We start from the raw sequence: 27,855 nt of genomic DNA, 5'->3' as shown, positions 1-27,855 counted from the left end.
TCTTAATCTCCGTGCCGAAAAGAAATAGGCCATTTCGTTTGGGACGGAGAGAGTATAATTTTAATATATATTGTAACATTTGAACTTATCATATGGATATTTCATTATACACAAGAAATTCTATAAGATATTTGTATTGTGTAACACATTGACACAAAATTATATTTTTAGCAATGATGTTTTATAAGTTTAGTTACTATAGAATATAATTGCAATCAATTAAGTTTAATTTTCCATTTTTTTTTCCACTTTGTTATCTTAAGAAAGTATATTTATTATGTTTAGTATAATCAATGTCGCGGGCCTTATAATAGTAAATTGTTGGTTATATTATAAAATTGCATATAAGAATAAAATAGTTATTTTATATTTATTACATTGGATTATATTATTTTTATAGAAGAATAATATATTAATATTTGACGATATTTTTATTAAAAAAAACTATTTAAATTTATCTTCAATAATCCACACAAGAGAGTTCAGGTGAGTGAATTTAGTCAAATGATCTTTGTACACTAATACACAAAAGTTTTATAATTTTTTTAGATGGGGAAGGGCCGGGGAACGGCGGAGATTGAACCATAAGCCCCTATATTAACAAAAATGGTATTTACTGCTTGAATGTCCTCTTATAAGTATATGTTTTTAGATGACCCCTTATGAGTATTATTTTTACTATTAATATAAATTATAAAATTGTTGTGTTAGAGCTCATAATTAATTTTGTATATTACTATTTATATAAATTATAGTACAATATATATTATCCTTTTCATTTATAATAATATGATTGATGAAATATAGTATTCATCTTGGTCAGTTATTTAATAGTACGACTCAATTAGATTATACAATTGTTTATATATTTATGTGCTTGATTAAATCTTTTTTTTTAATTGAAATGTGAAGGGATTTAAATTTATAACCGGATCACCCACTATTACAAATAAAAGAATACTAATGAGCTACAATACTCGGATTAATTAAATCATTATTGGTTAATCAACTTATGATGTAATATTTAAAATATACTCCCTCCGTCCACGAAATGAGTACCCATTTGTGGACGGCACGGGTTTTAAGAAATGTATGGAGTGTAGTGTGAATAGTTTAAGGGTCCCACTTTTTGAGAGTATTAATTAAAGGGTTGTGTGGGGTACACTTGCCAAAAAGGGAAATGGGTACTCATTTCGTGGACGGACGAAAAAGGAAATATAGGTACTCATTTCGTGGACGGAGGGAGTAATATTTAGTACAATTTATTGTAATTTATCTTTCAATATTATTCTTTAATAATTAGTTTATGGATTAACACTTTGTGTATATAAAAAAAATTATAGGAGTATTATATATTTATACAATGCATCACACAGTACAACACTAATCAGTTAGAAGTGGAGAAACAGAAAACTACGATAAATAAAACTTCATAGGTTCACACATGCGTGTCAAATCGAGCTGATAGATACAAGCTTAGTGAAAGTTTATTTCCCAACAAAACGTTTGTTGCATGAAAACTAGTTTACGTTTCATGCCAATGCACATTTTGTTGCATGCTATTAATACTACACAATAATACCTTCCATGCAAAAGAAGGATAGATAATGAAGGGGACGCTCCATTCAGACACACATGATACAAGCATTAGAGCTCACATTCCAAATCCACTGGAGCCTAGCAACTTAGTGAGACCAAATGTGATAGCCATGGCCATCCACCCACCCACCACCACCCTAACACATGCCCTCACCACCTTAGTCCTCCCCAGCACCGCCCCGGCGCCTCCGAACCCCAGCAGCCCCAAGGTGGTGGCCGCCACCACCACCCCCACCCTCACCCTGTGATCGGTTATGAACGCGGCAGCAAGCAGCGGCACAACAGCTCCCAAAGAGAACGCGAGGGCCGAAGCCGCCGCTGCCTGCCAAGGGTTCGGAAGCCTCTCCTTCTCCTTCTCCGACTCATCCTCACCCATTCCTTTCTCTCTCTTCATCTGGCCCTTCTCTATGTCCAGCTGCGTGTACACCGACACAAACTCACCGATGGCCATGCTGCACGCGCCGGCAAAAAGTCCGGCGAAGCCGGTGAGGATTATGGCCCTCGCATCGTGTTTGAGGGCTCCCACGCCCAAAATCAGTGATGCGATGGTCACCAGCCCGTCGTTGGCTCCGAGCACTGCCGCTCGCAGCCACTGTGCCCTCTCGAAGTAGTCGATTTCTTCCTCCATTTTGGGAACGGCGCCATTTTCTTTAGGGATCACGATTTGGAGCTGGTTTGGAGCAGCCATGGAAGGTTAGAGAGATATTAGGGTTTAGTTAATTATTTGCAAGTAGAGATGGTATGGATTTGCTAGCTTCAATTGATACACCAGGAAACAAGAACTAAAGAGGTATTTATAGAGGAAAGACAAGTATTAATTAGAGACGATATTAACTCCAAATTAAAAAAATAATAATAATAAGAGAGAGAAAGAGACGACGTTAGTGCAAGTTTAAAGGGGTGTAGCGAAAATAAATTAGGGTAGTGTATTTATCATAACTCTAGTCGTAATTAAATATATCTACCTTTTCTAGGTCTACATACTTGGCGACACATATGTAAACAAAAACTTGGGTACTACCTACAATAGTGTTATTTATTATTCGGATCAAGATATGAGTTTGGATCAGAATACGGATCAGGGTCTAAGTGAGGGTGCAATCTGACTGTACGGTACACCCAGTTGTATCCAAAACTCACACATGTATTGTATTTGGTGAGAATAATAAATTTGGTGTGCACTAACAAAAACTCCCCTATTATATATGCAAGCATGCAAATTGCAAATCACATAAAAATTAATACAAGTTGATATTACACTTAGGTTGCGTTTTCTTTGATTGTAAATTTATCGTAGAAAAAAAAAGAGATAAACAAAATTTCATCATTTAAATCCTTCTTTTCTTTTCCCTCATTTCCTACAAAATAAAATTTAACTCTTACTCATTCCTCATTTTCACTACAAATGAGGAATAATATTATCACATTATGAATGGAGGGATAATATTATCCTTCATTTGTAATGCTGAAGAATGAGTAAGGGTCAAATTCTATTTTATAGAAAATGAGAGAAAAAAAATGACTTAAAGAATGAAATTTATGTATCTCTTCTTTTCTCATAATAAATTTACAAAAACGCATCCTTAAAATATTAAAAAGTGGCAGGAGCATTTGTGAAATTCGAATCCATTGTCCCACTCCACGCTTTGTATTTAATTAATATAGATAGTTGTCTTGTGCAACACTATCTATGAAATTTTGGTCTCTAGCTAGTTTCAAAAACTTCGATAGGTTATAGGCCTAGAAAATCATACAGACTATAATGAAATTAAGTTGGTCTACAAAATTATAATTTAGTCAGTAGCACTATGTCATTTTTTTAATTTGGCGAAAATCCGGCCTCTTTAGCAAAAATCAGATTAAATTACAAATTTGGTAATTTTTATACAATTTTGGAAGTCCGTATGCAGAATTTTTAGTTAAAGTTGCTATTACCCGCCGATAAATTAATATAGATAATGTTTGTAGTGTCTCGAGAGGAATTTACACAAATTAAGTGAATAATCTAACTAATTAGAGGTGGTGTTGGGTACACCCGAGTGTACCGTACACTCGGATTGACTCGTACTCATATCCTGACTCGTATCCTAATCCAAATTCGCATTTTGACTCAAATCGTATAAATGACACTATTCGATTATACAAATGACACTGTCTGTAATTGACACTATTATGTTATACAAATGACACTGCATATAAATGACACTATAACATTGTAAATGACACTGTGTATAATTGACACTATTCAGAAATATAAATGACACTTCTTGTAATTGACATTATAAGATTATAAATGACACTATATATAATATTTTAAATAACATTATAATATTGAGTGTCATTTATATAATTGAATAGTATCAATTATAAGCAGTGTCATTTGTATAACTGATTAATGTCATTTACACTATTTAAGTCGGGATACGAGTTTGAATTAACATGCGGGTCAGGATCTGGATACGGGTGAACTCAGGTACATTCGAGTGTACAGGAGATTTTGTGAACTAATTAAACTAAATTTCAGGAATAGTTTTATGATGATGATGATGATGATGATGATGATTATTATTATTATTATTATTATTATTATTATTATTATTATTATTATTTCTTTCCATGAAATTATATAGATATTTGACGCAATACAAAATAAAAAGCTATGCTATTGTATTGTTGTCGCCTTTAAAGATGGATAGCTACGAAACAAAGCATGTCCACAAATGAGATTATTAAAATAGGAGGAGTGTGCTATCCACAGAAGTGTGGGAAATTATGGCTTTAAATTATTTAAGGGAGTGTGCACTCCACACACTTATATGTACTTAAATGAATTCATGAGATGGTGCACAAAGCTGATTGGTTCAACAAATTGGATTATTTCCTCCACTTCGGAAAAAACTTTGTAATTTTTTTTCTAAGTTAGGTCATTGCAAGAGAGAGCTGTCTTAACAAATTAATTTAGTTCGCGTAATATATTAAGAATGATACTAATAATTAAGTAGAACGAAAATATGATTGTGTCTGAGTGATTTGGGTATAAGTAAATTAAACAATCCACTAGTTAGTTGGGCCATACTATACTTTCAATTTCTAATTATCAAATTTGATGGGTGATAACATAAGTTTTTAAATAGATAAGATCATAGGAACGATAAATTAATATATTGTTGGTAAGTTTATAACTCTATACCTTTTTGTTTTGCAAAATTTGATTTACCTATCATATCCCTCGTATATACTTAATTTAAAGTTAACGGTGTAATTTAATATATTATACATATAATATATCTAAAAATATATTATGCTTTATCTTTTATATTTTAATTGTTATTTAAGTAGTAGTGTCCATTAGGACTCTTCATCATATATATAAATTACTACTTTTATTATGTAAATTTAATAATTTAGAATTACAATACAAAGTATTATTGAATAGTTTTATTAGAAGTTTAAGTTTGCTAGAATCTTTGGAGTTAAAATTAATTATGTAAAATTGAACCTTATTAAATAAACCTATAAAATGACGACAAAATTAGGTGATGTTTAATTAATTAAAATTATTTTTTATACTAAATTTAAATGATTTTTCATTTTAATTTTATGAGTTCTATAACATTAAACCTGTAAAATATTAACTAATAATCGGTTAAAAAAAATACGTTATAATGATAAATGTTGCTATAAAATGAAATAAAAATATAAATTTACACTCATAAAAATTAATTCATTGAAATAATTCATTTTTATGTGCGAACGCACATCATCTCTGTTAGTATTAGTAAATTTTATTTTTTCTATATTTTATAAAATTTCGATAAATAATTACATGAATTTTGATTATTTTCAAAATTTTCCTCAAACTAGAGATTCCGATTAAATAAAAGTAATTAACATGATCATATCGAAAATTTTAAACGTAGAGGAGGTCTTGGGTACAACCGTACAACTGGGTTGCACCCTCACTTAGACCTTGACCCACACCTTGACCTGAATCTGTATCCTGACCTGAACCGTATAAATAACACTATTTTAGGTGCGGGTCAACCCGGTTGTACGTACGGTACACCCGGTTGTACTCAAATTTTTGTGTTAAAGGTAATGTTAGAATTTCTAAAATTTGGTACTAGGAATTTTCAAATTAATTTAAAAGATTCTTAATAAGATGTCTAGATCACAACTCAAAATCATGCTGGCTGGTAACAATTTTTGAGCAAGACTTCCATTGATCAGTTATTCATATGTATTATTTCTGTTAACAATCCTCATATATTTCATAAAAAAAAACAATCCTCATATATATCTGCAGGGATAGTTTAGTTTCCTAACTCATAAAAAAAAACAATCCTCATATATATCTCACTACTACAAAAGTTTACATACATAACAGTGAATAGATAACGGTTTTTTTCAAAAACCGTTATGTATGAGCGCACTTTTAGGAATAGATAACGGTTTTGCGAAAATCCGTTATCTATGTAGTGTTGTCTAAATGCATAGATAACGGTTTGAACAAATGCGTTATGTTTTTGCGTTATCTATTAGTTGCATACATAATGGTATTACAAAACCGTTGTGCCACCGTTATCTATGACCATCTTTTATAACGGTTATTTTAACCGTTATATATGAGCGCCTCAATACTGTTATGTATTACTTTTATAGTATTTATTTTTAATTTTAATAATATTATTAAAAATTAAAACCCTAATTTCCTAATACACCCAGCCAATCCACTCTCTCTCTATCACCGTTCTCTCTTCTTCCTTTTCTCTTAGCCACCGCCTTACTCCCTTCAAACCAGGCGGCTACTGTCGCCGCCAGCCCCCATCCTCGCCGCCATTCTCCATCGTCCTCGCCGCCGCGTAGCTGTTCGCGCCGCCGTCCTCGCCACCATCCTCGCCGCTGAGGCCCTTTATCCCTTTCTCTTCTGCGAACAGCAGCGGTCCGAGCCGCCGCCGCTGATGTATCATTCTCTGAAACTCCGGCGCTGCTTCTGTAAAATCTGGCGACTGATTTTCGCCGTTCTTTCCCTCTTTTTCTCTTCGTCTCGGTTTCCCTTTCTAATCCCTCACAGGAAGCGCACAATTGAAGGGAAGAAGTCGAGCCCTAGCTTCTCTGTCTGAAATCGCCGGTCGCCGCCCTGGCTTGACGCCGCCGTGTCTCCCTTGGTCGGAGATCGCAACACCGCTAAAGTCCTTCCTCTGCTCACAGATCGAGCCCTAGTTTCTCTCGATCCAGCTAAGATAATTTTTGGTTCTATCACTCTTTGATTTTTGTTTATTTGGAATCTGAGGTTGTGATTGTTGGTTTGGATGAACCCTAACTATGTGGGGTTATGGTTGTGAGCTATATTGTTTCTCTGCATCAAATCATTTATATATTGAGGAATTGCTTTCTTTGTTTTTATTTACCTTTTCCTCTTGTTAGCAAATATTTTTCTCTGTCCTGGTCCTAAGGTATTTTTATGCTTTAGGATTTTACAGTCTTAAGGATGTGCTGCTTCATCTGATGTCAGTTGGTCCATTTAGTTGGAAAATTCGAACATATCTTGTATCTGCTCTTCATGAGTTCATCAACAAGATTTAGGGCTTGTAGACCTTAGGATTCTATGGTGTAATAATATGCTCTGCTCTTCATCATTATGACATAGCTATGTCAATTGTTCATTCAGTTTCAATTTATTATTTATAACTTTAAAATCATTAGTACTCATGATATATGTAGAGGATGACTTGGAAGTATCTTCAACTGCCGACTGAACCCAAGCAATATGATGGAATTGCAGTTGGAAGAACCTTTGCTGCATTGAAGAACTACCAGGTTGATGGAAACAAGGAGATGATTGCAATTGGAGTGATGAATATAGTTGGTTCCTCCACTTCTTGCTATGTGACATGATATACTACTGATTCTGTTTAGAAATGGAGTAATTGCAGGGGACTGTATTCAGTCCGATCCCTTTCGAATCAGACAGCTTATGTGGAACGGGGACTGAGCAGGAATCAGTTGAACGGAGGAAGGGTAGTTTAGACATTCTATCTGCGGCACTAGAGGCTCTGTTGAGTGGCTCCCTCAGGCCTCTTTTGCAGCCTGCCGATGTAATTATCATCCTTGACTTGCATTTTGTTGTGCATACATCTACTTGCTTTTTGGTTCTAATGTTTTTAGTGTTTGTTTTGAGATTGCATGCTATAGCTATTTGTAGTTATTGAGAGGAGGGCAATGGTTAGATGCAAGAAGTATTAATGTGTCTGCTATCTATGTTTGTTTGCAGGTAAAACTTTTAAATGGTATTGACCTTCACAGTGTAAGTTGATGCACTTTGATCCTATCTGTTGCCCATGAAAATGCCTTGTAGTTTGTGCTTACTATATTATCCACTGTGTTTGTTCACTCACATATCATGGTAGTTTTGTTTTTCTTAATTATTCTTGTTTTGGTATTCTGACAAAATGTTTTCCTTCATGTCATCTTGTATTTTTTTTCTGCCATTTATGATGTAATTACAAAGTATAGGAATGGTACCACAATAATTTCCCCATATTATTCTTTCTTCTTGTAAAGGTAACTAACTCTAAATACTATTCTTCAGCATGCAGCCACCTTCTATTTTTATAGTCTACAAATTAGGTGTTGGAGAAATCTGCATATCCCTAACTCTAACGATTGTTGCTGATATCTTGCTTATGGATACTCAATCCTGGTTTCTTTTCTTGAGGGTATGTAGATATGATTGCCAATCCTGAGGTAGCTGATGTATTTAGGAAAAGAGCTAAGGTTATCTTTCCTTCTGTTCTCTCTATCTGATTTCCATGTGCATGGTTTTCTAATTCCACCTGGTGAGGTGCTAACTTTAGCCTTCTCCGAGTAGATAATATCAGAAATACGGAAGACAGTAGAATCTGCTGGTTTTATTGAAGTTGAAACTCCAGTTCTGCAGGTATTAAGAATTCATGCAATAGTGGTGTCACATACATATATATGTCTTCATTAATTATTTTTCTGATTTTTTTTCGTTTCTACTCATCTCTCTTCCCCTTCCCTCCCATTTTCTCCCTATAATTTTCATTTTGTACTTCCTAGTAACTTTTTTTGTTTTAAACATCTTTTTGGTACTCTTTTATTTTCTTCCAAGAGAGTTTTGAGGAGAAATAAAGTTTGTTTAGCACATCACTAAATGCATTCCATTCAAGTTTGCTTAAAATCTACATTTTGTTCTTTGCTGATTTTGTGTATAGGGCGCAGCTGGTGGTGCTGAAGCTAGGCCTTTCATTACATACCATAACTCTCTTGGGCAAGATATGTATCTACGAATCGCAACTGAGCTCCATTTAAAGAGAATGCTGGTGAGGTTTGTTCAGAAGATATTGACTCTCCTATTGTATCCAATGCTTGGTTTCATCCCCATTCTTCTTCTTAGTCATCACAACATTGTCAATTAACATGTCATAAGTCATCTTTGATTGACATTGACAGGTTGGTGGATTTGAAAAAGTATATGAAATAGGAAGGATTTTCCGGAATGAAGGCCTTTCAACTCGTCATAATCCTGAATTCACCACCATTTGGTAAAGTATTTTCTTGATGGTGATTTTTGGTTACCCCTCTGGTGCTTCAAGATTGTTGATGCACTTTAATAATTCTGAATGTATTCTGAAGGTAACGGTCATTCTTCATTTTTCACTAAATCTCTATTGCAGAGTACTTTCATGAGGAAGAAGGATTTCAGGAAAGAGCAACTAGTTCTTGAGGACTTAGTGCTAGAATACGTAGTATGATAGATTTTTGTTTTAGCTATAAGGTAGTTGGTATTTTCAATTTTGAATCGGAATATGCAATGATGATGTATACTTGATATTTGGTTCATTTGTATAATAATGTATGAATTTTTTGGATGATATATAATATTGTTATCGTTGATTTTATCATTTTGTCGTTTTATAAAAATTGCAAAATTTAAAAATATACTACAATTATATAAAGTGCAAAAAAACTGTTATAAAAGGTGCAAAAAATCGTTATGTATTCTAATTAAAGATAACGGTTAAAATCGTTATAAAAATTGCAAAAATCGTTATAAAAAGTGCAAAAAATCGTTATAAAAAGTGCAAAAAACCGTTATGTATTCTATCAAAGATAACGGTAAAAACCATTATAAAAAGTGCAAAAAACTGTTAACTATGATAAAAAAAAAAAAAAATACATAACGGAAAAATCTTAATACATAACGGTGAAAAACCGTTATGTATTCTATCAAAGATAACGGTAAAAACCGTTATAAAAAGTGCAAAAAACTGTTAACTATGATAAAAAAAAATAAAAAAAAAATTAATACATAACGGAAAAATGTTAATACATAACGGTGAAAAACCGTTATGTATAACCGTTATAGATAACGGATGCGTACTGTTATGTATGACACATCGTACCGTTATCTATGCTACTATACATAACGGTTTTGAAACCGTTGTCTATGACGTATAGAATAGATAACACCACTATACACAACGCTTTTTTTGCTCATAGATAACGGATAAAATCCGTTATCTATGAGCGTTTTTCTAGTAGTGTCTGCAGGGATAGTTTAGTTTCCTAACTTTTAGGATTTCTTCTACTTTTCCGTTTGAGACCACGGTTTGACTTGGTTGATTTGGCATTATATGGGAAAGGAATCAATCAAACCTAACTTAAATTAATAAACCTACATGGATTTTGTATTTTTGTTGAAGTGGAAAAAAGGAATTTGAGTAAGTATATGCGTTTTGTGTGTGGAAGGCACACTTCCATATATAAATAATCTAATTATATTTGTCTAGCTACTTTAATTTAATTTATAAATAATTTAATTATATTTGTCTAGCTACTTTAATTTAATTTAATTTAATTTGTGTGGAGAGCACACTCCCCCTGTTTTTATAATCCTCCTTTGAAAACATACACGCATAAATATAAATTAAAGGAGAATATGTACCCGCACGGCCATTTTGAAGAAGTAAATACAAATTTTGGTCCATAATCTAAAAAACACAAAATCTGACCATTTATTAGGCGGTTCGCCTAATATACCCTTTTACCTGTTAGACCTAGTCCAACTCGGTAGAATTCTAACCTCTTAATCCATGCAGTACAGTACACGTGATTCTCCTTTCTAGCTTTCCTCCCTTCTCTCTCTCTCTCTCTCTCTCGCTCCCGTCGACGAAGAGATCCGATTCTCCCCCCCCACTTTCTCTTCGATTACAATTTCGTAGCCATGCCATACACGTTATTCTCCTCTCCTACTTTCTCTTTCTCGCCCCCGTCAACAAAGAGAGGCGATTCTCCCCCCCTCTCTCTCTCTCGCCGCTTTTCGACGAATCTGCAGTGATCCAACTAGGTTTGGTACGAGATTTTGTTTGTTTGTTTGTTTCATCTGCTTCATCTTCTTCACATCATGATTTCTTCATTCTATTGCTGTTGTTTCTGTATTTGTGTTGCATGTACGGTACTTATGGCCATATTAGTGCAATTAGTGCCATATACTTGTGCTGATATTATACATTCTCTTATGTAGAGTGCTGCACGAATGGTACTTATGGCTATATTAGGAGTTCGAGAGTTTTTTAGAACAGTAACTTAGGTTGATTTGGAAATTAGGACAAAAACTTTCGGACTTGTAAAAATAGGACACTAATTTTTTTTAGAGTAAAATAGGACACTAATTAATAAGTGTTGCACCCGCAGGTCAATTCTCGGCCGAGAAATGTCCTATTTTTACGACGCTTATTAATTAGTGTCCTATTTTACTCTAAAAAAAATTAGTGTCCTATTTTTACAAGTCAAAAAGTTTTTGTCCTAATTTCCAAATCAACATAAGTTACTGTCCTAAAAAATCCCCTGACTCGCCATATTAGTGTCATGTACTCTCTCTTATGTAGTGCTGCACGAATAGTACTTATGGTCATATTAGTGTCATTAGTGCCATATACTCTCTCTTATGTAGAGTGCTGCACGAAGGGTACTTATGGTCATATTAGTGCCATTACTGTTATATACTTGTGTGTTGATATTATGTAGATGGTTGCAATCGTTTGACCATTTTGAACACTTCCATGTAGGGTTTAGATTATCCATTTAGAGTGCTGCATGAATGGTACTTATGGTCATATTAGTGCCATTAGTGCCATATATCTCTCTTATGTAGTGCTGCACGAATGATACTTATGGCCATATTAATTAGTGTCATTAGTGCTATATACTATCTCTTATGGTTACTAGTACTATTCATGTATCACTATAGGTACTAATAGTGCAGTGTACCTAACTCGCGTGCAAATCCGAATGCGATCCGCCCTAATTAAGGGCAAAACAGTCTTAAAACCTAAAAAATAACCAAAATTTGTACTTTTTAGATGGGTGACCAAATATTATGTTTTACTGTTCAAAATGACTATCTCAAAACCAGACTCAATATAAAGTTACTCAAGGTGGACAATGAAATATTCAAAGCTACAAAAAGGGTAAGTAATCAAATATATGGTGCAAGCTCTCATATACTCCTGATCAATTCACTAAAAATGTAGTGGGTTAGAAAGTATGAGTTTTAATAAATGGTTGGAATCTATCTATCTATTATTAAATAGGATACATATTCCACTCATCTCCTTCTTTCTCTATCCTAGGTGGCTTCTCCATACTCTTGCATTCTCCTTTTTCTAAATTCTACATTTTATTCATTTTTAATAATAATTAATATGACATAAGTATATACTATTTGATTCATCATTAATTCCCCATTATTAACGTCAATTAATTATTACATATATGCATATAGGATGATGTCAAATTGTGTCATTACTTAAAACATTCCTTATATAATTGCATCATGTTACGTCAAATAATTATAGAAATATATATAATTGTGTCATTACTTAAAACATTCCTTATATAATTGCATAAATTACGTCAAATAATTATGGAAATATATATAATCACACTATATATATACACCCGTGGTGTTTGAACGAATATCTAATTACACCGAGATTATTCTACTTCTTCATTCCATGTTATATTGATTTTATGTTTTTTGGGGTTGGCGTGCGGTCGTTTGAACGAGCAGTTGGGGCGTGTTTTTTGGGGTTGGATTTTTACCGAACACTTGGTAGGCGCTTGGTTGAGGCTGGGTGATTTTGGACGTGCTCAGTTCGTTTCAGAGCTGGGTGTGGCGTGGGTGATGAAGCTGCTGGGGTCGGATGTTGGCCGGCGTTGGTCTGGTGTTGTGAGGGATGGAGTGTCAGTTGAGCCTTTCCGGGTTTGGGTGAGCTCGGCTCGGGGGCGTTGCTGGTCGGACTCCGCTGGTTTTCGGCCCCGTCTTTCGGGGTCGGTTTTTTGGTGGGATTCAGTGGCTTCCGTCGTTGATATGCTGAATCTCGGAGTGCTATCTCCTATTTCCCGACTGCGCTTTGTTAGCTGTGTTTTGGCGAGCAGTTGGAGTGTGTCTTTTGGGTTTGGTTTTTTATCGAACATCTGGCAGGCACTTGGTTGAGGCTGGGTGGTTTTGGTTTTGCTCAGTTCGTTTCAGAGTTGGGTGTGGCATGGGTGATGAGGCTGCTGGGGTCGGATGTTGGCTGGCGTTGGTCTGGTGTTGTGAGGGTTGGAGTGTCAGTTGAGCCTTTCCGGGTTTGGGTGAGCTCGGCTCGGGGGCGATGCTGGTCGGACTCCGTTGGGTTTTGGCCTCATTTCTTGGGGTCGGTTTTTTGGTGGGATTCAGTGGCTTCCGTCGTTGATATGCTGAATCTCGGAGTACTATCTCCTATTTCCCGGCTGCGCTTTGTTCGTGCGTGTTGGCTTTTATGGCGCGGGGTTGTTTCCTTTGTTGGCATTTTTATTTCTTGCATTGTTTTCGTTCCTTTTGTCTGTGTTGGGAAGCCGAGCGATTTAGGGGTGATGGTTAGGCCGGAGCCTTTGAAGTCGTCTCACCTCCGCTTCCTTGCACTTTTTTCTTTTTAACGAGTACTCTTTTTCCCTTCTAAGGATTTTCCCTCGCGGGTTTGCCTTAGAAGGGTTTTAACGAGGCTCGGCCCTTAGTTTGCTCGTTGTGCTTTCAAGGGTTTCTTTTGTTCTTTCTCTTTTAATAAAATTTTAATTTAATAATAATATTGATTTTATATTTTTTATGTGCTCTAATATTTAGATTTAGAGACAATATCTTCATATTAATGGAGCCTCCAATTGTTTCTAAACTTCATTTTCAAGAATTCAAGAATAAAAAAAGAGTAAGGACTTCTTTGACAACAATATATAGATCGCCACCCTCACGGGTCACAGATCCATACTGGTACAATGATACAAGATAATCAAATTCAGACAAGCATGGGTAATAGATTTTGTTGTATGATTAACCTTATTCATAAATCTAATGTAATACCCCATTTCCTCGAGCTAAGTTTAGAATAATTTTGAACTTAGATTTAAGATGATTCACGCCGGATTGAGAAAAAGAATTTATTTTAATTCCAACAAAGATGATTTACAAAAAGTATTTGTAAATTTAAGTCATTTAAATTCTTGTGCATTGCATATTAATTTAAATATGAGTATGTGAAATATTCTATATATTAAGTATAGAAGATGAAGTCCATTTCAGCCCACAAATTAAATCCATTGAGCCCAAACAATGACTAATTCCCTAGATATTTTGCTAATTACAATTAGCAAAATATCATGATGATTTAGGGAGTGTGGAGAGGGTCCATCCACGTCCCAGTTACCTTTTTACTCCTTAAAGAAGCCAATCATCTCCCCTTCTTCAACAATTCAGCCGATCCATTTGGAAATTCTCTTGCAACTCTAAGCTTCTCGCAAAGCTCTTTCTTCATCCCTGAAGTGCGCAGCAACCATAGGTAAGTTCTTCTCAAACTTTGAGATTTCTCCATTTCATTCCGAGTCCAGTTCATATATCATGTTTGAACAGATCGATATTTCAAAAACACATGTGCATATACTCTGTTTATGTGTATATGCTTGCATACAAAGGATGTCTGTGTTAAAAGAAAAAGAAGAAAGGTAGAGTTTTAAGTTGGTTTTGTTCTGCGTCGGGTCTGAGGTGCCGAGTCGGAGGGGTTGTTGCTGTCGGCGGCGACCTCGTCGTTTGTCGCCGGAGTGAGAGAGAATCAGGGGTAGAGAAAGAGAGGGAGATCGGTGGCGGTGGTGGCTCAATTGGAGATCTGGGGCTCGGCGGAGGCGTGGCCTGTAGGTTGCGTTTCCGTCAGATCTGGAGGAGATGAGAGTGAGGGTAGCGGCCGTGGCTTGCTGCGGTCGCCGGATAAACAGAGGGAGGTGACGGCTCTTCGCCGTTGCCAAGGAGGTGATCGGCGTGAGGTGTACCGGTGAGCATAGCAGAGCGAGAGGGGCAGAGCAGAGTAGAGAGGGGCAGAGCAGACCAGAGCTGGGTAGCAGAGCTGGGATGCCAGAGCTGTAGAGCAAAGCTGAGAGACCAGAGCTGGATAGCAGAGCTGGGAGACCAGAGCTGTAGAGCAGAGCTGGGAGACCAGAGCTGGATAGCAGAGCTGGGAGACCAGAGCTGGAGACCAGAGCTGAGAGACCAGAGCTGAGTAGAGCAGAGTATAGTAGAACAGAGCAGAGAAAGGGGGGAGAGGCGGCGATCTCGCCTTGGACTGCCTTTATTATTATTTGGGCTTGTGCATATTTTAAGTAAACACTTATTATATGCTTGAGTATGAAATGAGTCATGCATTGCATCATGATTTAATTGGTTATTTATAATTCCAATTACAAAAGAAAGTCGAGTAAGAATATTGTTGGTGTTCTTAACTCAAGAGAATTGTTTTCAATTATTTATCCTTTAAATTTTGAAAACCTGGCTAAGTTAATCATAGAATGTTAAGCACTTCACCATGACTTGAGTTTAGATTTAAGAGGCCTATTAAGAATAGATTTCTTGTAGGCCTTGAACATCAGGAGGATTAGCACTGCTATTCCGATTCAGAGATAAGGTTAAACGACAGGCTTTGCCTAAACAGGTGGGCTTATTTTCCAAATGTATAATTGAGCTAATGAGCTTAAATGTTTCATGAAATACAAACTGTTTATCAAATAAATATTTTTGTGCACTCTACCATGTTTAAGGCTCGCATAGTTAATCAATTGAGGTTCTCTTATGACTTAATACGTTGTTTGAGAATTGTGTACACTTGTTAGCTGTCTCGGTGGGTTGATCTCCATCGGGCACTAACCAGAGGCGTTATAAAGGTGCTCGACGGGATGTGTTCCGGAGCATAGTTCATGATAGGCCTGTCTGGATTAATTTTCGAGGTTTATTTTACTTGGCTGGGTTACGCCCTCAGTTCAAGTCAGCGGGAGACAGAGATCCGTCGGTGACTAAATGGTCCGGAATCACAGCGAGTAACAGAATGGAGTGTGCAAACGCGCGCAAAATAATTAAGTATATTATGAAATGTTTTAACATGCTTAGAAGTTATTTCACTTCAAAACCTTCTAAGTCATGTCAGTAAGATTGGATAAACTGCTCTTACAGGTTATGAAATGTTTTAAAGTTGCAGCCCACTAAGTACATTAGTACTTAGCCCAAATATTTTCAAATATTTTTCAAGTTAACGATAGGTGATGACGGGACGAGCTAAAGCTAGAGTTCAACTCCTTATTTTGACTTCCGCTGTAGAACTAGCCAGTATCTGTCTTTTGTTTCCTTAACTTAAGACCTTTATGTTGTGACTTTAAACGACATCTTTTGTTGAGCCGAGACTATAAATTCTCAAGTATTTCACTCTATGAGTTGGTTATTTGAAGCATGAAACTAAATTTGTGATCTTGAAGTTATTATGTTTGTTGATTGATTCGTATCACTTGAATACCTATCTTTCTTCATCCAAAGGGGCTAAGCCCAATTGTTATCCATTTTATTCGGATTTTATAAGGATTCTCCCTTGTTCATTTAGATGATTTAGTCGTACCCCAGTTATGATTGTTGTTTCAAGAATTGGGGTGTGACATCTAAAAATAAATACAAATAGTTCTTATATGAATTAGTATTTTTTATTATATTTTAAAGCAATCAAAACAATAATATCTGAGTAATATTCCCACTTTTGTGTGGGTAGTGGTTCCACTTGCGTACGGTTGTTTTCCCACATTGTGTGGTGTAGAGTTGTGGCCTGCGTGCAGGTTGCTTATTTGATGATATATTAGATACTTATTGTAATTCTAAAAAATAATATTCTAGATAAAATAAAGCAAATTAAATCTTACATCGATTTTTCATTAGACTCCATCAATGAAAAACTCAAATAAAAAGAATACATTCTGTACATCTAAATAAAATGATAGTACAATTAAACCCCTAAAATTAAATAAATAAAATTATATAATTTGAATCTCGCATTGATTTTTCATGACACTTCATCTATATTTTAATCAATTTAAAATTAAGGTGTTTCTTCAATTTAATTTGGCCAAATAAATAGTAAATTTGAACTTGAATGAAGGTGAATACCTAACCATTGTAGCAATTTATATTTGATTAGTTATATATTCTATAAATTTAATGAATTCAAGTAATTAGCGATTGTATTATTGTATGGGACTTATGAGATGAGAAATAGTAGTTAAATCATTTTTAATACACAGTATATAAATTTTAAATTGGTTTGAACATTTATATTATTTTATTATTAATATTTATTATGTCATATTCATATTATTATTAAGACAAACAATCAATTAATGTAATAACATAAATTTAAAATTTAAATTATTTTACTTTGACGAATAGATTAATTTTCAATTTACATGTTTGAGAATCTTACTCTTCAAATACTCAATTTATATTCTATCATCTATCCTATGTTCCTATCACTTAAATGCTTCTTGAGTGTTCTTCCTCTATATATATCATGCTTTCCAAGTATGCATTCCACAAACTAGCAATCAATTATTAACCATTTCTACTCGCAAATTAACTTAGCCTCAATTAATGGCTACCCCAAACCACCTCCACATTCTGTACCTAAGACAAAACGCGAGGACCAATCTCCCTCAAACGGAAGAAGAAATCGATTACGCCGGAAGGGCGCAGTGGCTCCGAGCCGCAGTGCTCGGAGCTGACGACGGCCTGCTCTCCGTCGCATCACTCATGATGGGAATAGGAGCCATTAGAGACGATGTCAAAGCCATGATCCTCACCGGCTTTGCCGGACTCTTAGCCGGCGCGTGCAGCATGGCGGTCGGCGAATTCGTCTCTGTTTACTCACAGCTCGACATGGAGATGAAGAGAGAGAAAGGAATGGCTGAAAATGGAGAGAGGGAAAGGGAAAGGCGTCCTAACCCTTTGCAGGCTGCCATGGCATCGGCTCTCGCCTTCTCGTTTGGAGCTATTCTACCGTTACTTGCAGCTGCATTCATAACTAACCATAATGTCCGGCTAGGGGTGGTGGTGGCGGCGGCCACCTTGGGGCTGGCTGCGTCTGGCGGCGCCGGGGCCGCGCTGGGGGGGACCAAGGTGGTGAGCTCTTGTGGTAGGGTGGTGGTGGGAGGATGGATGGCCATGGCCATCACGTTTGGTCTCACTAAGTTACTTGGGACTAGTGGTTTATGCATTTAAGATATTCTATTATCAATTTGTTTGACATTATGTATTGCAGATATAAATGAAAGACATATGGCAAGGATAAAAGTTTAAGATTATTAGATTAGGGATGACAATCGGGTACGACGGGTACGGATAGTGACTATCCATACCCATACCCACGAACTAAATGGATAGTGGTTTTTAACCACGAAACTATCCATGGATATCAAATGGTATCCAAACCCGCTACCCGCGGATACCCGCTACCCGTCGGGTATCCACAAACCCGCTATCCGACGGGTATCCGTCACCCGCTATTCGCCGGATACCCGCCACCTATTATCCACCGGATACTCACGAAACAAAATTTAAATATAAATTTACAACAAATTTAATAGACAAAAAAAATCAACACAAATAAAATAGTTCAATCCATATGTTGAAATCCACAAAGAACAATGTTTAAATTCAAATTCATCAAGTAAAATATAAAATCCAACAAAATTCTATAATTGCTCAACAAAATTCAAATTTAAATTAGACTATTAGAATTTGGGCCTTAGTTCAGTTTCTGTTTGGGCCTATTCTAAGATATAATATGCTAGCCCATAATCTCAAAATATATATTCAAAGCCCATATTTTATGGATTTTTTTGTGGATATTTGATGGGTAATTGGCGGGTATTTTTCGCGGGTAAACGAGTTTCGCGGGTATGGATAGTAAGTATCCAAACCCATACCCACGAACTAAATGGATAGTGAATTGCAACCACGAAACTATCCGTGGATATCAAATGGTATCCAAACACACCCTAATAGGTTCGGGTTTTCGCGGATATCCGTTACCCGCGGGTAGATTGCCATCCCTATATTAGATATTATACTGTATATATATTTTCTTTATACAAATTCTAATTATAAATGCTTAATGTCAATCATCCACGAATGCAATATAAGATGTGATATTACTTAGAGCATTCGCAATGGGCTTGCTTGATAGCCTACTTGATAGTGGGGGACCACATTGAGTAAGTAGTGCTGCATTGGGGTTACTTGATAGCCTACTAGATTTTTTTAGTTTTGATTTTTATGCTTTTCATTTAAATTTAATTGCTCAAATTTAATAACACAATTTATTTCAAATTTAAATTGCATTAATTATAAAATCCTAAATATTACATAAAACTTTAATAAAATAAAAACAATTCCTAAAAATTAACTACTCTGGCCCTAGAGGTCCGAAATGTGCCCAAAGGTGCTCCACCAAATCATTTCGGAGCTGAGCATGTAGATGTCTATCTCGAAGAATTGAATCTCTTCGCACGTAGTCCTCGAAGGACACTGGTGTTTGTCGAGCACTCTCCGTCGAAGTGCTGCTAGACGCCCCGTCTTCATCTCTCCAATTGAGAGCCGCTTCACCTTTGTGCTCCACAATCATGTTGTGGAGAATGATGCAACACAACATGATGTCCTTGAGGTGATGTACGTACCAGTTGCGCGCCGGACTACGAATGATTCTCCACCGAGCCTGAAGGACCCCGAAGGCGCGTTCGACATCCTTCCGTGCCGTCACACAAGTAGTAGCCCATCCGGTATTCGCGCTGGTTGGCATGAAAGACCACCGGCGCCGCCGTTCCTCCTAACACGTCGGAGAAGAGAAGCGACTAATTCAGCACATTGATGTCGTTGTTCGAACCAGCGACGCTGAAGAAGGCGTGCCAAATCCACAAATCGTGGGATGCAACGGCCTCCAATATCAAGGTGGACTTTCCCTGATCACCGCGTGTGTAGGTGCCGTGCCACGCCTTTAGGCAGTTCTTCCACGCCCAATGTATACAGTCTAAGCTCCCGAGCATCCCAGGAAAACCGTGTCGCGCCTCGTGCATATGAAGGAGGTGTTGGACGTCTGTGGGTGTTGGATGGCGCAGGTAATAGGCTCCGAAAGCCCGGATGACTGCCCTGCAGAACTTCTTGAGGCATACACGCCCGGTGGAGTCGGCGACTTTGAGATACACGTCGAAAACATCCGCACTAACCCCGGTGGCTAATTGACGGATAGCCGATGTGTATTTCTGCAAAGGAGAGAGAGAGTCTCGACCGAGTGCATCAGTGCTCATATGGAAGAAAGTATCTTCACCTTGAATAGGATCGACAATGCGCAAGAACAGCTCCTTCTGCATTCGAAAACGACGCCGAAAAAAAGTAGGACCGTACGTCGGATTGTCGTTGAAGTAGTCTTGCATAAGACGTACATGACCTCCTCACGATCACGATGTACGTATGATCGGGGACGTTTGCCACACGCCAGCTCTGGCGCCGGTTGGGAGGAGTATGGAGCAAGCACTTGTTTCTGCAACTCTACCCACTCCATGAACCTTTCAGCTACATCGTCGGAATCAGGCGAAGAATCATGCTGGGGTTCCGCCATTTTTGGAAGAACAAAGATGGGATTTTTTAACAAAAATTGAAGGAAGAAGAAGGAGGTAGAAGGAGTGGATTGTGATCAATGAGGGAGGGAGAAGTAGTATTTATAGAGAGAAAAGAGAAAAAAAAAAGCCAAATGGCTATTTTAGCCGTTGGATAAAAAAAAAAGCAAAATAGCCGTTGCCATTTTTGAAATTTAAAGTTAATAATTTTTTTTATTTGAGCGCGTGCCACTCTGCTCGAGTGCTACACGAGCACTTGAGTATGGCTCGAGTAACCCCCCCCCCCGCCGCAACGCCCCTACACGAGTGCAACGCTCTACTCGAGTAACCCATCGAGTAGAGCGTTGCAGATGCTCTTAGATGGCAATAGAAGAGATATTTTAATTGGTTTCATGTTGCTTTCGTCTCTTTATGTGTGCGCGCGTGATTCGTTGACTATAGTTAATTAAATGTGACAACTATCGTCATTATTTTTAGGGAAAAAGACACATTTAGCCAAACTCACATAGTTAAAGACTTATATAGCCACAAGGTTTAAAGTAGGACTTTAGTAACCAAAAGCCAATCAAATGACCAAATAGCCCTTCGTCTAAAATCATGCTTAATTAATACATGCATACAGTAATATCAGGCCCAACATGCTTCCGTAACACTTCAAAATAATTCTAAACATAAATCAACATTATACCTTTCGCCGAATGGTCACCTTCAGGAGTCAGTTCTCGTCGCGTTTTATGGACCTTCCGCCCTCCAGGCTCTCGTCCAACCACGCACTCGCAAGAGATGGTTGCAACCTTCCTCCTTCACTGTGTTCCGACGTCGAATACTTTTGTTGATAAATGAAAGAAAATATTTTTACTAAATCGAAAAGTTGGGCGAAAACAAAGTGTTTAATGAGGAATTATAAAATACTTAATTTATTTCATAATAATCTCCCTAAGGGAGGAGACTAACTTGTTTTAGCTACTCATTAGTAGCTAAATACTTGTATACATAAAATAAAAAAACTAAAAACTAAAACTGAAAAACTTTGAAAACGGAAAATTTAAAATACAAAGATAATTTTTCTAGAGAGAGAGTGTGTTGTGTGAGATGGTTGTGAATTTTTCGATGATCTCTTCTCTCCAGAGCTCGCCCTTTTATAGAGGTTTGATATCCTCTATAATTGCTTGGTGGTTGGCCTTGGATTCTTCATCGTGGCCAGCTAACTTGGATTGTGACTGCCACCTTCTTTTGTCGGCCATAATTGCCGACACTAGTTAGTGCCTTCACATGGAGCTGAACCTTCTTTTTATGTTTTATGATAATTGTTGGTGTGGCCCAGCTACTTTTCTTCCCCTCATCTTATTCTTCTGCTTTTGGTGAGTGGAACTTCTGTAGGATTACCCACTTCCATCTTTAGTGGGTAACTAGTCTTCATCCACCCACTTTTGTCGTTTTTCTTTTAGTGGGTGGTCCTCCTGTCTTGAGTCACATGACTCCCTTTTCTTTGTCGGGCATCTTACTTTTTTGGTGCCCGAGGTGCTCGTCCACGTGGAGTCTTGTGCTCATCATACTCGTCGGACCGGAACTTCTTCTTGTTAGGCTTTGGAAAGAAGCCTTTTCCGAACTTCGGTTCCTTCTGCGTGGGACACTCCGCGCAGATGTGATCTACCCAATGGCCTAAATGAGCCATGTTGCAGAACTTGTGTCGGGTTTCTTTGCTTCCCGCCACTTTGTTATGCCAAAGAGTCTGCCTTTTTTCTTTGAAGGCCTTCTCTGCGAAACTCGTGGTTTTTCCTGTCATAGAATTTAACAAGAAAGATCCAAGTCCTGCATTATGAGAGAACTTGAATTGGTACTTTACTTTGTCCATCTCCGTGAGACAGACCCATAGTCCCCATGCGCGTCTTGTGGAGATTTGATCCTCCGTAAAAGTGGTGACGATGGAGATCTGATGATCTGGTGCCTTAATTCTGTTTAAGGCCTCCGTGTCGGGTCTCCGAAGCTTAATAAAATGAAAAGCTTCATGATTCCCTTTCCTTGCAGGTTCTGGAGCTGCACTGAGAAAATATAAAGCCAGGGCGTCTCCCCGGTTAAGGGACTGGTTGTTCGACCAAGCATCATAGACTGTTTCTTGGATCCACCTTGGTAGACCCTTAATTTCGCTGAATGCTGGCGATGTAGTATAAACTGAGGCTAGCGCCCCAAATTCATACCATTCTTTGACCTCCTGAGGATTGGCTCCGGTGGTCATCCAGATGCGAGGATATTTTCCTCTAACATCAACCCGGCAGTATCCCGGATTGATTCCTTTTCTGGTATTGAGTTTCTCCCATCTGGACTGGTACATCTGCCAAACAAGAGATATTTCAATAATGTTAGTATCAATCTTAGATTTGCCTGTCACAGAAAATAAGTTTGGAGGGATGATGATATGTGTGTCACTACTCACAGAAACACATGCTCCATGGTGGTGGTATGAACAAGGCGCAAGTTCCCGCATCTTCCAAGCTCAACACTGCACTAAACAAAGAAAACAAAGAAACAAAAAGAAACTAAACGAAAGGAAAACAAAACAAAGAAAAAGGTTGGGTTACCTCCCAACAAGTGCTTAATTTAACGTCTAGAGCTCGACGATACCTCAAAAACTCATGGAGGTCGGAAACAGCATTCTAACCATTGGAAGGTTTTTCTACTCTTGGGTGCCCTCTCCACCAAAACACTTATCTTGGCTCGGACATCCTCCACAAGCATTGCCCCTTTTTCATTCTTATTCCGAAAAATCCGGAATTTCACTTTCTTCTTCTTGGGGGTATGGGTTTTCAAAGACCCCCCATCATACTCCAAAAACAAACACTTCTCAAAAGTCAGAACTTCTTTTGGTTTTAGAGTTTTTTTCTTGGCTTCAAACTTGGGGGGCTCATTCTTCTCAACCTCTTCATCCTCCAAATTTGCTAGAAAACTGTCAGCCAAATTAATCACTTCATTCTGGGGAACTTCCTTTGGTGGAGGTTTCTGTGTGATACACTCCTCCAAAGGATCCTCTACAGCTGCAGGAAAAGCTATCAGAGAGTCGATCATGTTGCACTCATCCAGCGGTGGCTCGGCTGGTTTTCTCATAGCATCATAGATAGATAGAGTCAATTTTTCATCATTGACTCTATATGTGAGATCTCCATCCTGCACATCAATAAGAGCACGGCCGGTAGCTAGGAACGGACGTCCTAAGATCAATGGAGTATTCTTGTCCTCCGGCATGTCCAAGACTACGAAATCTGCAGGAAAAATAAACTGCTCCACCTGCACTAGGACATCCTCCACAATTCCCTTGGGATATGTGATGGAACGATCTGCCATCTGCAATGCAATAGAGGTAGGCTTGATATCTCCAATCTCCAACCGGTTGAAAATAGAGAGAGGCATCAAATTGATGCTAGCCCCTAAATCACAAAGAGCACGAGAGAAATTCTGTCCTCCCATCATACAAGCGATGGTAAAGCTGCCAGGATCCTTTTGCTTCAATGGTAGCTTCCTTTGTAGCACTGCACTGCATTCCTCGGAAAGATTAATCGTCTCATATTTCCCCAACTTCTTCTTGTTGGAGACTGCATCCTTGAGGAACTTGGCATAGCCTGGCATATCTCTCAAAGCATCAAGTAAAGGAATGTTGATGTGAAGCTTTGAAAACATCTCCATGAACTTGGCTAACTTCTGATCCATCTTTGGCTTTGCTAGGCTATTCGGGAAGGGTGCTACAGGCTTGTACTCTGGCCTGGGAAACATAGGAGTAGGAATAGGCTTCTTAACAGCAGAGGAACTCGACGCCTTAGAAGTAGGCGGCATATTGCATACAATCGTCTCCAAATCATCCTCCTCAACAATCTCGACACCTTTTCCCTTGCCATTCCTGTCGTCTCGCTGCTCTGGATGATCCCGCTGCTCTGTATGATTTTGATATTGAGTCCCGCTCCTTAGAAGAATCGCATTACACTGATTTTTAGGATTGATTTCAGTGTTGCTAGGAAACTTTCCTGGTGTGTGCTGCGCAGCTGCTTGGTTGGCCATCTGACCAACTTGAGTCTCCAACATCTGTACTTGCTTGGAAAGTGCTGAAAAATTATTTCCAATATGACCCACTTGAGACTCCAAATTGGTCATCCTTGTATTAACAGTTGTCTTCATGATAGACATCTCTGTTAACATCTGCTGCATCATATCCTCCAGTGATACTTTCTTCGGCTCATTTATAACTCCTCCGCTAGATACAGAAAATTCAGGTGGAGGCTGCAAAGCATTGTTCGGATTGCCGTAAGAAAGGTTAGGATGCGGGCGTGCTCCTGGCTGGAATTGCTGCTGACCCTGCTGAAATTGTTGACCTCTGCCATGCATTCCTGGCTGTCCTCGCTGGAATTCCCATAATTTCTGCCATTCACATAATTGACATCTTCCATGCCTAATGGGTCTATCACAGCTTGCTCATGACGTCCAACATTCAACGCACCAATTTTTGTAGTCAGCTCTGCCAGCTGTGTAGCCATCGCTGCCTGTTGAGTAACCATTGCTGCCATAGGATCAGAACTGGAAGCAGCTGCCACCCTCTTCAATTGTACTCTTTCTACTGGCCATTGGTAGCTTGTAGCAGCCATACTCTCTATGATGTTCCAAGCCTCTGAACTGCCTTTCTGAAGCAGAGAACCTCCTGCAGCTGTGTCCAAATGCATTCTTGTACGCTCTCCACAAGCATTGTAGAACATGATAATGAGCGTGCCTTCATCAAATCCGTGGCTTGGGCACTTTCTCAACTTCTCTTGATACCTCTTACAACTCTCCGCTAGCTTTTCTCCATCGTACTGTTGAAACTGCACGATGTCCATCTTCAGTTTCAACGTAAGTCCAGGCGGATGAAACTTGCGTAGGAATGCATGTGCCAAATCCTCCCACACGATATTTTCTCCCAGCTGCAGCGTATGATACCACGACTTCGTCTTATCCCGCAGTGAGAAGGGAAAAAGACGAAGACGGATAATGTCATCGGGGACACCATTCATCTTCACCGTGCTACACAGCTCCAGGAAATGCGCCAGGTGCGCATTAGGGTCTTCGATCGCTTGTCCACCATATTGGCTCTGTTGGACCATCGTGATCAAACCCGTTTTCAGCTCAAAGTTGTTAACGTTCACTCGTGGAGGCTCCTGATACACATACTGCGGAATGAACGCTTCATTGATGGCTGGTTGTTTCTGAGCCTCTTTAGCAGCTTGAGCGTCTAACAGCTGTTGCAGCTGCTCCTGTAGAGCACGAATCTGTTCATTAGTAGCCATCGTATGCAGTGCCTGAAAAAAAAAAACGAGAATTAGAAAAATAAAAATAAAAATAAACAGTAAACGCCTGAAGTACTACTAAGTCCTATCGGAAATATTAAAGCAATTTCTAAAACAGTCCCCGGCAACGGCGCCAAAAAGTTGATCACTAATTTCTTAGCAACAAAAACTGCAACTAAACAGTGTAATTGTAGCACAGAAATAGCAAGTCGAGTATCGTATCCACAGGGACTGAAAATCGAAATAACTCTAGCTATCTCCTAAACAAACTTTAACAGTAGACAGGCAACAGAAGGTAGAGATTGATTTACTTAAACTAAAACGCAAATAACGATAAATAAAAGTATGTAGACGAATTCAAATATTAAAAACAACTGATCCTGGGGTAGTAAATTCATTAACTAAATCTACGCTATAAATCTATTAATCCTATGTACCAATTTAATCCAGTTATGATGAGAGATCACACAACTATTCACAAGCTTCTCTAACGAACACCTATGAAAGTAGATTAATTTACCCCCCTTCACATTCAAGACTCCAAGGAATAAATTAACTCCCAAGCGTACACAAAGAATAGCTCCCTATAGCTTCACCTATCGCATTCAAGACTCAAGGCTAACACTATATCATGCATTCCTGAATCGGCTGAACAATTATCGCATTCAAGACTCAAACTGAACAACTAGACATGTAAATTATTGGCCAAATAATTCACAAGAAATTAAGCACCAGGAATCATGAATCATAAACTGGAAGGCACAAAGGTATTAACAAATAAATCACATAAATTCAATCAACTATTTACAAACCCTAGAATCAGCTAAAGGAAATTAGCCAGACATAGCAAAATCAAACATAAACATAATTAAATTGAACCCAATTGGAAAAACAAATTGTATAAAAATCGAATTAAAACGATTGTAGCGACTTGAATCTTCAATCTTGATCCAAGCCTTGAAAACTGGAAAGCTAAAATATTCTAAAGCTATAAAACTGAAATATGAATGTTGGGAACTGAAAAACTAAAGCTGGGAACCCTAGATAGGTCAAAAGAGGACCTATTTATAGTCTTAGAGTGAAAAACCAAGTTCTAAACCGAAAATAACTTGAAAAATCGTAAAAACGCGGAAAAAACGAAAACACGCCTAAAAACGGCGACCCGTTCGGCGGTCGCCGAACTGGTCGCCGAATTTGGCCTGAAAACAGCTAAAATTCGGCGATCGCCGTTTTTTCTCCACCAGGCCAATATCTGAACAGGGATTTCAGCGACCAACTCGGCGGTCGCCGTTTAGGTCGCCGAATTTATTCTTTAAAATGCCAATTTTCGGCGGTCGCCGTTTAGGTCGCCGAATTTTGACTGCTGCGCGCGATATTTTTGTTTCGGCCATAACTTTCTCGTCCGAACTCCGATTTATGATCCGTTTGCGCTCACGAACTCGTATCGAGACGATATACAACTTCTATTTCAGAACATTGTTCCAAATTCGAACTCAATAAATTTGCAAATTCCTTCAAAGTTCGAGTAAGAATCTTGTTTCACAAGATAAAGCAAATTAAGCACAAAACAATCATCCAACACTCAATTTCCTATAAAATTCACATCATATGAATATTAAAAACCATGGAAATATGAGTGTTATCAGCTGCCTCTGGTTATCCATGATGGTGTCAACCTCAGTTGGCTCCATCCCTTGTTAAGAAATATGCAAGAACATTTTCATCAGATTTCAAAATGACAATATCATAATCATAATATTGGCATTCCGCTTGCCATCTAAGTAATCTAGCCTTTTCAGGTTTAGATTCTATTTTCTTGGTTAAGAAAGCTTTAACATTAGTGTTATCAACTTTCAAAACGAATTTCTTCGCAAGTAAGAATAGCGGCCATTTTTTGAACGCCTTCCTGACTGCATAGAATTCCTTCTCGTTGATGTGCCAT

General features: G+C 37.9%; 3 protein-coding genes across 4 annotated transcripts; 2 read left to right on the top strand and 1 right to left on the bottom strand.

The window, feature by feature from the left end:
• Nucleotides 1-1,414: 1,414 nt before the first annotated feature.
• LOC131019412 (vacuolar iron transporter homolog 4-like) lies at nt 1,415-2,384 on the bottom strand. Its single transcript, XM_057947956.1, has one exon. It carries the CDS (start codon nt 2,285-2,287, stop codon nt 1,655-1,657), a length of 633 nt encoding a protein of 210 aa, XP_057803939.1. The 5' UTR covers nt 2,288-2,384; the 3' UTR covers nt 1,415-1,654.
• A 5,553-nt stretch (nt 2,385-7,937) lies between these two features.
• LOC131019411 (lysine--tRNA ligase, chloroplastic/mitochondrial-like) lies at nt 7,938-9,491 on the top strand. Of its 2 annotated transcripts, none has more exons than XR_009100250.1 (5): nt 7,938-8,376; nt 8,471-8,539; nt 8,838-8,950; nt 9,076-9,167; nt 9,300-9,491. XR_009100250.1 is itself a non-coding variant. In XM_057947955.1 (5 exons), coding segments are annotated over exons 1-5 (318 nt in total). In that variant the 5' UTR covers nt 7,938-8,328; the 3' UTR covers nt 9,301-9,491. The 2 variants fall into 2 exon arrangements, 1 of the variants encoding a protein (XP_057803938.1); XM_057947955.1 differs by having other exon boundaries at nt 8,838-8,945.
• Nucleotides 9,492-17,532: 8,041 nt separating this feature from the next.
• Nucleotides 17,533-18,305, top strand: LOC131019410 (vacuolar iron transporter homolog 4-like). The gene has a single exon (XM_057947954.1). The coding sequence runs from the start codon at nt 17,591-17,593 to the stop codon at nt 18,215-18,217; it is 627 nt and encodes a 208-aa protein (XP_057803937.1). The 5' UTR covers nt 17,533-17,590; the 3' UTR covers nt 18,218-18,305.
• Nucleotides 18,306-27,855: the final 9,550 nt, after the last annotated feature.

This window comes from Salvia miltiorrhiza, chromosome 4, assembly GCF_028751815.1.
Source record: "Salvia miltiorrhiza cultivar Shanhuang (shh) chromosome 4, IMPLAD_Smil_shh, whole genome shotgun sequence".
NCBI classification, from domain to species: domain Eukaryota; kingdom Viridiplantae; phylum Streptophyta; class Magnoliopsida; order Lamiales; family Lamiaceae; genus Salvia; species Salvia miltiorrhiza.
The sequence above is the reverse complement of the archived record's forward strand: the minus strand, read 5'-3'. Positions and strand labels throughout refer to the sequence as shown.

Excerpts from the sequence above, each read along its gene's own strand:
- LOC131019412 (XM_057947956.1), bottom strand. The coding sequence starts at position 2,287 with ATGGCTGCTCCAAACCAGCTCCAAATCGTGATCCCTAAAGAAAATGGC.
- LOC131019411 (XM_057947955.1), top strand. The coding sequence starts at position 8,329 with ATGATTGCCAATCCTGAGGTAGCTGATGTATTTAGGAAAAGAGCTAAG. Across the intron at positions 8,540-8,837 it reads TTGAAACTCCAGTTCTGCAG|GGCGCAGCTGGTGGTGCTGA; the intron begins GTATTAAGAATT and ends TTTTGTGTATAG. Across the intron at positions 8,946-9,075 it reads TCCATTTAAAGAGAATGCTG|GTTGGTGGATTTGAAAAAGT; the intron begins GTGAGGTTTGTT and ends TGACATTGACAG.
- LOC131019410 (XM_057947954.1), top strand. The coding sequence starts at position 17,591 with ATGGCTACCCCAAACCACCTCCACATTCTGTACCTAAGACAAAACGCG.